The sequence below is a fragment of the Haliotis asinina genome, chromosome 11 (assembly GCF_037392515.1).
Source record: "Haliotis asinina isolate JCU_RB_2024 chromosome 11, JCU_Hal_asi_v2, whole genome shotgun sequence".
NCBI lineage: Eukaryota > Metazoa > Mollusca > Gastropoda > Lepetellida > Haliotidae > Haliotis > Haliotis asinina.
The window spans coordinates 7,137,045-7,145,867 of NC_090290.1; the positions used below are offsets into that span (position 1 = coordinate 7,137,045).

The 8,823-nt window shown below is 40.6% G+C and overlaps 1 protein-coding gene across 2 annotated transcripts in view; it reads left to right on the forward strand.

The window, feature by feature from the left end:
• Window positions 1-7,802, forward strand: part of LOC137255713 (uncharacterized) — a 60,257-nt gene extending 52,455 nt beyond the window's left edge. Inside the window, exons 1-6 of one of the 2 annotated variants that reach the window (XM_067793205.1) lie at window positions 19-164; window positions 638-699; window positions 1,262-1,332; window positions 2,055-2,288; window positions 3,737-3,859; window positions 6,964-7,802. In XM_067793205.1, the coding sequence (XP_067649306.1) occupies window positions 640-699; window positions 1,262-1,332; window positions 2,055-2,288; window positions 3,737-3,859; window positions 6,964-7,096 (621 nt within the window). In that variant the 5' untranslated portion in view covers window positions 19-164; window positions 638-639 and the 3' untranslated portion in view covers window positions 7,097-7,802. Of the gene's footprint in view, window positions 1-18; window positions 165-637; window positions 700-1,261; window positions 1,333-2,054; window positions 2,289-3,736; window positions 3,860-6,963 lie in introns of those variants that run through there. The other variant, XM_067793206.1, reaches the window with a different exon arrangement.
• Window positions 7,803-8,823: the final 1,021 nt, after the last annotated feature.

Genomic DNA, 8,823 nt, shown 5'->3' on the forward strand with positions numbered 1-8,823 from the left:
GCATCCGGGTTTAGCATGAATAAAACGCGTGACATTCTCATTCAAACATTATACTTCGGTCTGACACACTCGCGGCCACAACACAGACCGGGTTTGCGTGTTGCGTGGATTGCTCTACATTGTACAACCTATCGTTGTGGATAGTCCTCACTAGCGGATAAAAGGTATTGTCCCTGTATCTAATCGTGCAGTATGTACATTGTGATTTTCCATCAAATGCAAGCGTTGATATTCAACCTTTTCTGTCAGCAGCTGTGTACTTACAGTGACAAAAACGCATAAAGGTTCATTGCTTGATGTTTATTCAAGTATCGGGTCGCTGGAGTAGCCCCGTGGTGAATTTACTCACAGTAAGTTGTAAATACATTGTAAACTTGAAGCGAACTTACACCTGAGAGAGAGTTTGGGGAGGGATGAGAGACATCCATCGGATGGTGATTGACACATGCGCATAGATACATAGTAACTAACTATATACGCATATACATTGGAACGCACACGCTATCAATACGCAGACCCACAGACGCGATCTCGATCTCGATCTCTCTCTCTGTCTCTCTCTCTCTCTCTCTCTCTCACACACACACACACACACACATGTGATTCAGTGGATAACATACAATACAATTCTTTTCAGGAATGGAACAAATGCAAACGGAAGGAAAGAAAGTGACTGCAGCAAACAGACAATGGTCCTTAGTAAGTCCTCCCACTGACTAGATACAAGGGCAAATGACTGAATTTCGAAAATACGTCTCCTCGCTACTAACATATCGGAAACTCACCCTTGTCCTGTCACCTGTGAAGAACCGGGTATGAAGTATTCGAGAGTAACCCAAACCTGTCGTAAGAGTCGACTAACGGGATCGGGTGGTCAGACTCGCTGATTTGGTCGACACATTCCATTGTGTCCTTACTGTGTTGATTATACAGTTGATCACTTGATTGTCTGATCCAGACTGGTTTATCTTCAGACCGCCCCATATTGCTGGAATGTCGCTGAGTGCGGCGTAAAACTGAACTCATTTACTCACCTTATCCCGCTCTTATACCAAAATAACTCCCGTTCAAATTCCTTTCTTGCGTAAATATCTTACAATCTATGTCTTAACACCCACCACCCAGTAAACAGGTCCAAAGTTGTACCGTGCGCCCGGCTCCTATTTTCGATCCGTGCGTCCAGTCAGTAACGTGTCAAAACAATTGCAATATTAATTCCCTACTTTTTTCAATGTCTAACCAAGCGTGTCCTTTGTTCCAGGTACTCTTCTCTGTTGTTCTACTCCTCGTTATTATAGCACTGACTTCCGTGGTCGTACATCGCTCCGCCACGTAAGCCCCTATGCATGTACATTGACGTTTTATTGATATATAGCGTTCACCGTCCAAGACAAGGCTACAAATACACTCACAGTATTGCAATCTCGAAACAGTATTCTCTTCAAAAAGTAAAACGTATAGGCCAACTTTGAAACTATTCCAATTATAAAATGTATATCTATTTACAAATCAGCTAATAGATCTAATGCTTTTAAAAATCCTATGATTAAATGAGAACTGGTACTGTTAAAAAGATCCTTCATTGTTCTTGAATTGAAATAAGTGTCCCTTGTGATGGAATACTCAACACAGTCAAGCAAGATATGCTTGACTGTGATTCTTTCATCACAAGGGATACAAAACGGAGGATCCTCACCTTTTAATATATATTCGTGCGTGTATCTCGTGTGGCCAATGCGACATCGTCGCATAATGACCTCTTCAAATCTTTCAGTAAATCTAGAGAGTTAATTTAATTTGATTGATAGAAGGATGACGGAGAGTATGGTAATATTTCCGTCATAACGTAGCGGCCTGCTGCTCACAATGTCGGGCCCACGACTGTCTTTTGAAGACTCTTACACAGCTGTGTTAAATATGAAAATAGACTGACGTTTTGATAGCTTTTGTAATTTTGTCAAATCCGATTGTCTGTTGTCTAGTCTCCTTTGTATATTCACAAGCCATCCCACTAATATCCCAGTTGTGTTCAATCACTGTATCGTTTCCCCTAGATCACAACTGCGAGCCATCAAGGAACCAACTTTAAGAGAACGATTCCCTGGCTACTTCCGGTATCCGGCGGAACAGGAAGCTTTCGAGAAGCTTCATCGTCCTTCAACCCAGATGACGTCATTTCCTAATGTGACCCTGAGCATTGTGTCTCAGCAGTGCTCTGCTCTTCTCCCCTCCCCTGGTGTGCCGATTGACCCAGCGAGGGAAATAGAATACAATGCTTGTTGCACAACGTGAGTCATATGAGACTAAACAATGGATTTCCATTTGCATTTTATAACTTGATATAATATAATATTATATGATAAAAGTATACTATTAAGAAAAAAAAATTCAATAATAATAATCAATTTATGCGGCCCCTAGTATCCATCTGACCATTAGCTGACTGGACGCTGTAATCAGAATCTGATTACACAGGCTATTACACAGAATAACCCATGCTTATGTGGGGGTACTAAAAGGTTAAAAGTCACATGAATTATCCCACCGGGCATCCATTTTCTGCTAGGTGAACAGAAACAAACGCACCAAGTACCAGTTCGTTGTGTGGCAGGACTGAAGTCCAAGATACTCTCGGGACTCAAGCTGCCAAACATGTTTACCCATCCAAGCATTCTCCGCGATAAACGTTGCTTAACTTCAACGGATTTGTGACCTGATCGCTATACACAGGACTTCACACAAGCCCTAAGTGTAAGTGATAAAGCTCCAAGATAAAAACTGTCCGTTGTACCTCGGGCTGTATACGTGTAGGTATGAGTGATAGGCCCTAAGATAAAAACTGTCCGTTATACCTCGGGCTGTTTACATGTAGGTGTGAGTGATAGGCCCTAAGATAGAAACTGTCCGTTATACCTCGGGCTGTTTATATGTAGGTATGAATGATAGGCCTAAGGCAGAAACTGTCCGTTATACCTCGGGCTGTATATGTGTAGGTATGAGTGATAGGCCCTAAAATAGAAACTGTCCGTTATACCTCGGGTTGTATACATGTAGGTATGAGTGATATGCCCTAAGATAGAAACTGTCCGTTATACCTCGGGTTGTATACATGTAGGTATGAGTGATATGCCCTAAGATAGAAACTGTCCGTTATACCTCGGGCTGTATACGTGTAGGTATGAGTGATAGGCCTAAGATAGAAACTGTCCGTTATACCTCGGGTTGTATACGTGTAGGTATGAGTGATAGGCCTAAGATAGAAACTGTCCGTTATACCTCGGGCTGTATACGTGTAGGTATGAGTGATATGCCCTAAGATAGAAACTGTCCGTTATACCTCGGGCTGTATACGTGTAGGTATGAGTGATAGGCCCTAAAATAGAAACTGTCCGTTATACCTCGGGCTGTATACATGTAGGTATGAGTGATATGCCCTAAGATAGAAACTGTCCGTTATATCTCGGGCTGTATACGTGTAGGTATGAGTGATAGGCCTAAGATAGAAACTGTCCGTTATACCTCGGGTTGTATACGTGTAGGTATGAGTGATAGGCCTAAGATAGAAACTGTCCGTTATACCTCGGGCTGTATATGTGTAGGTATGAGTGATATGCCCTAAGATAAAAACTGTCCATTGTACCTTGGGCTGTATACGTGTAGATAGAAGTGATTTTTGTTTTTATAATCTTATTTGTTCCTGCGATCATATTTTCGCATTGTTTTCTCCATATTGCAGGGAGGCCACTTACATCTCTCCCGAATATTGGGTGGATGCGACAGGTGTTAATAGAACAATGGCTGTCTTTGAGGATGAAGCAGGCGTGAAAGCGAAGCAGTTCTTCCGTACAGAATCATGCAAGTATGTACAATGCAATAAGTGGACCAAATTGTGCCTATAGTATGAATATCGAAGTTATCCCAGAGAAAAACTCTGATAGGTACAGGTTAATTATGTCGGAAGACAATATCCTCCAATATTTAACATCTGTGAAGTACTGACGATGTATTTAACACCGTAATTTAAGGACAATGTATTCAACACCGTAATTTAAGGACAATGTATTTAACACCGTAATTTAAGGACAATGTATTCAACACCGTAATTTAAGGACAATGTATTTAACACCGTAATTTAAGGACAATGTATTTAACACCGTAATTTAAGGACGATATATTCAACACCGTAATTTAAGGACAATGTATTTAACACCGTAATTTAAGGACAATGTATTTAACACCGTAATTTAAGGACAATGTATTCAACACCGTAATTTAAGGACGATGTATTCAACACCGTAATTTAAGGACAATGTATTCAACACCGTAATTTAAGGACAATGTATTCAACACCGTAATTTAAGGACAATGTATTCAACACCGTAATTTAAGGACAATGTATTCAACACCGTAATTTAAAGACAATGTATTTAACACCGTAATTTAAGGACAATGTATTTAACACCGTAATTTAAGGACAATGTATTTAACACCGTAATTTAAGGACAATGTATTCAACACCGTAATTTAAGGACAATGTATTTAACACCGTAATTTAAGGACGATGTATTTAACACCGTAATTTAAGGACAATGTATTCAACACCGTAATTTAAGGACAATGTATTTAACACCGTAATTTAAGGACAATGTATTCAACACCATAATTTAAGGACAATGTATTCAACACCGTAATTTAAGGACAATGTATTTAACACCGGTAAATAAATGTACGATGTATTCACAACGTGTAATATATGAACGATGTTTTACCACCCGAAAAAGATTGACGATGTATTAGACACCCGTGATCTACTGACAATGTATTTAACACCCTTAAAGGAATGGACGATATATTCAAAACCCGTGGTGTACGGACAATGTATTTAACACCCGTAACGAATGGACGTGTTCAACACGTGTGACGTACGAAGGATGTTTTAACACCCGTAGAGATATGGACGATGAATTCATCACCCGTGATGAAAGGACAATGTATTTAACACCCTTTAAGATATGGACGGTGTACTCAATACCCGTGACGTACGGGTAATGTATTTCACACCCTTAAAGTAAAGAACGATATATTCTAAACCCGGGATGTATGGACAATATATTTAACACCCGTAAAGAAATGGACGATGTATTCAACATGAGAGACGTACGAAACGATATGGACGAGGTACTGAACACCGGTGATGTAAGGACAATGTATTTAACACACGTAAAGAAATGGACGATGTATTCAACATGAGAGACGTACGAAAAGATGTGGGTGATGTACTGAACACCGGTGATGTAAGGACAATGTATTTAACACCCGTAAAGAAATGGACGATGTATTCAACATGAGAGACGTGCGAAAAGATATGGGCGATGTACTGAACACCGGTGATGTAAAGACAATGTATTTAACACACGTAAGGAAATGGACGATGTATTCAACATCCATCATGTACAAACGATGTATTTAATACCCGTAAGGACATGGACGATGTACTCAACACCCGTGGTGTACGGACAATGTATTTAACACCCGTAACGAATGGACGTGTTCAACACGTGTGACGTACGAAGGATGTTTTAACACCCGTAGAGATATGGACGATGAATTCATCACCCGTGATGAAAGGACAATGTATTTAACACCCTTTAAGATATGGACGGTGTACTCAATACCCGTGACGTACGGGTAATGTATTTCACACCCTTAAAGTAAAGAACGATATATTCTAAACCCGGGATGTATGGACAATATATTTAACACCCGTAAAGAAATGGACGATGTATTCAACATGAGAGACGTACGAAACGATATGGACGAGGTACTGAACACCGGTGATGTAAGGACAATGTATTTAACACACGTAAAGAAATGGACGATGTATTCAACATGAGAGACGTACGAAAAGATGTGGGTGATGTACTGAACACCGGTGATGTAAGGACAATGTATTTAACACCCGTAAAGAAATGGACGATGTATTCAACATGAGAGACGTGCGAAAAGATATGGGCGATGTACTGAACACCGGTGATGTAAAGACAATGTATTTAACACACGTAAGGAAATGGACGATGTATTCAACATCCATCATGTACAAACGATGTATTTAATACCCGTAAGGACATGGACGATGTACTCAACACCCGTGACATACGGACAATGTATTTAACACCTGCAAAGAATTGGACGATGTATTGAAAACACGTAACGTACAGACGATGTATTCAACACCCGTGACGTACAGACAATATATTCAACACGCGTAATGTAGGGTCGAAGTATTCCACACCCATGAAGAAACAGACGATGTACTTGTATAATACAAACGATGTATTCAACCCGTATTCAACGAGGTATTTAACACGCGTGACGTAGAGACGATGTAGTCAACACTCGAGAAGTGCGTACGATTTATGTAACACTCGTAAATAACTGACGATGTGTTCAACACCCGTGAAGTACGGGCGATATATTCCCCATGACGAATTCTGGGGCATTTGGAATCGTAGTGTGTACACACGCTAGCGATATATTGATGAAGTCCTGAGAATACTTTCACAGGTGATTATTCGGGAGTAATATGAATCGGAGGGCCACACATCGCTCTGTGTCAGTGAGTGAGTATGGTTTTACACCGCATTCAGCTTTCATATTCCAGTAATATCACGGCAGAGGACACCAGAAACGGGCTTCATGCGTTGAAACCATGTGGGGAATCGAACCCGTGTCTTCGGCGTGACACTTTAGCCAGTAGACACCCCACAGTCCCTCCAGGCCAGACAATGGTAGCACAGGCAATGGGGAAGGTGTTCATAACCCTTTCAAAGCTAATGATCTCTCGAACAATTCAGAAGTTATGAAGTCAACAAATAGACGTAAGTCGTGCCAATAACATGTGTTGCCCTCTAACTGTCACACAATGCCTTCAGCAAAGCTAAATCATGACTCGTCATGTTACAGACAAACAGATGGATGCGACTTCTGCACGTGCTTAGTGAAAACAACTTACGTCACAGGAGTGTGGATGAGCGGATCGGAATACGGGGTGTCCTGGTTCTCAATTGACGGGTGCTGCAAGTGTTTAAACACTTGACGTGGTCGTGGATAGAACGACTATCATGCTACTCATCATTACTGAGAATTTACTTAAAACATTTATAAGAAATTATTATTGCAACATACGAACTTTTTTATTGCTTCATGATGTCCATAGTAAGACGTCGTTATCATGTCGAGTAATGCAAGGGAGCGCAGTGTGGAAACATCACTATGTCAGCAGAGGTTTTGTTAAGAACCGTTGTCCCCCTCAACCGTTCAATATACAATGGAAGATGCCCAAACCGACATCTGTCCAATCCGGAGAGTTGTCAACACTGGCATAGCATCTCAGGCCCATCCGTGGCTTGTACATTTATCATCCGCTCTACAATCCAGCAATTTTCTAAACAGGATTAATTCTTCAGTCCTAATGCGTGCCGGTTTAGACAGCTTCCACTGTGTATACTGGACAAACGTAGTAAGGGATATTTGTAATTTTTGAAAATATGAATAATGATGTATTTACATTGACATAATTATCATTCATACCTTTCAATCTCCCTTGCATACAGTAAAAATAAATTTAAGGTAAAAACAGCAATATTTTCTAATAGTTTCACAATGTATGCACCGTGAAAGGGCATCATTTCCCTTCGACGATCACCTCTCAGTACTGTGTCAGTAGTATTCTCGACCAATTTACAATCATACCTTCACGATGAATTTAATATAGAGACTAAACAGCTGAACGAATAAATAAAGTATTTGTTCCTTGTTTGTGACGATTGTCTGACCAGCGGAATATAAAGTATGTGTTCTTGTTTTTGACGATTGTCAGACCACCGATTCCGCTGGTCGCCTCTAAGTCTGTGTTCCACTTGCACTATTCTGAAGTGTTTCGGCGTTTGAATCAAACATGGAGCTGAAGTGTTTCATGATCAGCACCCTTGTTGGGGGTGGGGGTGTTACCGAGAAAGTGTGATCTCAAGTAAGTTGGAAGTCACAGCTTACTGAGTATATTTGAGATGCGACGTTTACCAGTATAGCGGGGATACCTCCTCTTTAACGATGCAGCTTTAAGCGTCCCACGAAGTGTATCCCGAAATTACTTTCAATCAGTCACCTCCCCCCTCCCCATAGCGGCGGCCACATGGCTAACCGTTACAGTCCTGATTTTTTCAGACGTTGAAAGTACTTGACACTCTTAGAAAAGTGAAAGATTATCAAAATTGACGCCGGCTATTTTACTAGATGTATTTACAATTTTGTTACGTTTTGACTTGTTTTTGACTGAAAGAGTTTCGAACCATCACTGAGAAGAAAAAGTGAGTATACCCTGAATAGAACTGGTACAAAACAACATCATGACGGATTGGGAAACATTAAAAGATCGCAGTTAAATGGAGGGATTGTTAGCATTTACTGCGCAGGGCATCAGTGTTGGTATTCCACATTAACCTGCTGTCAATAAATATTCCAAGGTACTTGTATTCAGTGTCGTAGTTGGTTCACCATTGATGAACAAAGGATTCTTTTGGGGGGTTAGTTCTGAAATCACTGCACAGTTCATTTCACATTTATAATAAAATACACTTCCGTTAACTTTCACAAACAGAACTCTTACATGGAGGAAGTCTTCAATCCACCTAATCAGTTGTCAGTTCACTCCCATAATTTGCAGCTGTCTTGCCATGAAATGCGGTTGGGTCTTGTTTAAGGCTGAAAAGAGGTCAACGAATAGTATTCAGATGTATCCTGTCCATTCCCCTGACGAAACTAGTG